At 37.3% G+C, this 2,048-nt stretch overlaps 1 protein-coding gene across 1 annotated transcript in view; it reads left to right on the forward strand.

The window, feature by feature from the left end:
• Positions 1-1,777, forward strand: part of LOC135744195 (neuropilin-1a-like) — a 36,022-nt gene extending 34,245 nt beyond the window's left edge. Inside the window, exon 18 of the mRNA XM_065262177.2 lies at positions 1-1,777. This exon is cut by the window's left edge and continues 68 nt beyond it. Within this exon, the coding sequence (XP_065118249.1) occupies positions 1-201 (201 nt within the window). The 3' untranslated portion in view covers positions 202-1,777.
• The last annotated feature ends 271 nt before the right edge of the window (positions 1,778-2,048 follow it).

Consider the following 2,048-nt stretch of genomic DNA (forward strand, 5'->3'; position numbering starts at 1 on the left):
CCCATTCTGATCACCATCATCGTGATGAGCGCAGTGGGAGTTCTGCTGGGTGCCGTGTGCGGGGTTCTGTTTTACTGCGCGTGTGCGCACACATCCAACCGAAACCTCTCGGCTCTTGAGAACTACAACTTTGAGCTGGTGGACGGGGTCAAACTAAAAAAGGAAAAACTCAGTGCACAGAAGTCTTACACAGAGGCGTGAGAAATTGCAGAAGGAACGTTTTTTTGGGAACGTCATTGCAGACTGAGGCGTTTTATTCTCAGGATGTGCAGGAAGAGGGACTGGCCTCTAGAGGGCGCTTTGTAAAGATTGTACAGCCAGATGATTGTCTATTTGTTTGTTTGTTTGTAAATTTGTTGCTGGTGCTGAGACCAAGACAAAAATATGTATCTTCTCACACAGTTTTTTCTACGAGACCCTTTTTTCGTGAGGCATAGCTGTACACAGCTGGATTTACAGTGTTACTGTAGTGTTTAGAAATGTTTGTTCAATTCACACTTCATTCCAATGGTGCCTTTAAATGTGGTTTTGTTGCCTTTTTACAGTTGCTCAGTCAGACGTCAGTGTGTTAAATGTCGAGTGTTCCACCATGTGAGTCATTTTACATGAACACATTAAGTTTAACAAAACAATAGATATACTGTTAAAAAAATATATTTAGCTTGTTAAAACTGGTTGAACGTGTCCATAGTTAATGTTATAAACTAGGACATCTGTATGAACTTGGGAACTGACCTCATACATCTGCTAAAAATGACCTGGGACCTGTTGGTTTTGAAGAGAAATATGGTTTGGAAAGTTAAACGTTTATTTATATGCATTCGAGATTACCATCGGGATTGACATATGGCATAGTCTGACTAAGTAAACCTTGGCTCAATGGCCAAAGTAAGATTGAACAAAGTAAGATTTTGCTTTTCTTTAAAGAAAATAGTTTTAAATAGTAAGGGTGGTGAAAACATTTAAACAGTTTTTGTACCAGATATCATGCATCTCGGTTTTGCTTCTGTACATCTGCTAATAAATGTCATCGCAATCCGGAGGATCATCTGTAAAAATATGGAGGGTCTTCTAGACTGCTAGCAGCCAGATGGACCTCCTGAGACGCATAGGGGAGACGTTTACTGTGGGAGTAAAACTGAAGTCTAAATGAAAGCACGAAGTAAAGAAAGAGAACTGATGTGAGACCTGCCCATCCTGGATATTTGAGTCAGAAAGGCACAAACTGTTCAGTGCACAAAAGCTGAGATGACTGTACTGAAAATGAGATCCGAGTCCATTTGACACACAAGAACATGCAGTTTCGCTTCGACAACTGGGAGGATATGCCAAACAGCTTTCTCTCACCGAAGTGAACCAATCTATGTAATTTTGCACTGAGAATTATATTTAATGAAGAATTTAGACGGTAATAAAAATGTTAACGACTTAAAATTGAAAGAGAGATCCAGCTGTCTGTGTAATAGCTTACTTTTTTAATGTTATTTAAAATATTTTTCTTAAATGTGCAGATTCTGATGTTTTTTTCTTGGGGAACCAAAACGATACTTTTGACATACCATCATAAACTTTCACAGATACTTACAGTATTTTCACCTTTTGAATTTTAGATGTTATGGAGTTCAGTCTGTTTGGTGGCTGTTTTGTATTCACGGTTTTGTGATAATTGAATAAGTAAACTTAGACTGAAGACTATAATGTCCCGTCAGCATCACGAAAACCATTTTAACCAATCGGCCATCTGCATCAGCAGCATTAAATCTTCTAACCAATCGAATTTCTGACTCTTCAATGACATTCCAAAGAAAGAAGTTAATAAAGTTTATATAATGGTTTTGTTGCTGTTGTTTACAATAACTGTCATTATATAGAGAAATCATATGTATTTGGTGTGTGTGTGTGTGTGTGTGTGTGTGTGTGTGTGTGTGTGTGTGTGTCTGGTATTTATGCTGCCATTGTTTAATTCATTTAATTTTTATAATTACATTTTTATGTAAATGCAAATTGTTCAGATTGTGTTAAAAAACTAATTTCTTCATATGTGCATA

The sequence above is a fragment of the Paramisgurnus dabryanus genome, chromosome 6 (genome assembly GCF_030506205.2).
Source record: "Paramisgurnus dabryanus chromosome 6, PD_genome_1.1, whole genome shotgun sequence".
Classification (NCBI taxonomy): Eukaryota; Metazoa; Chordata; class Actinopteri; order Cypriniformes; family Cobitidae; genus Paramisgurnus; species Paramisgurnus dabryanus.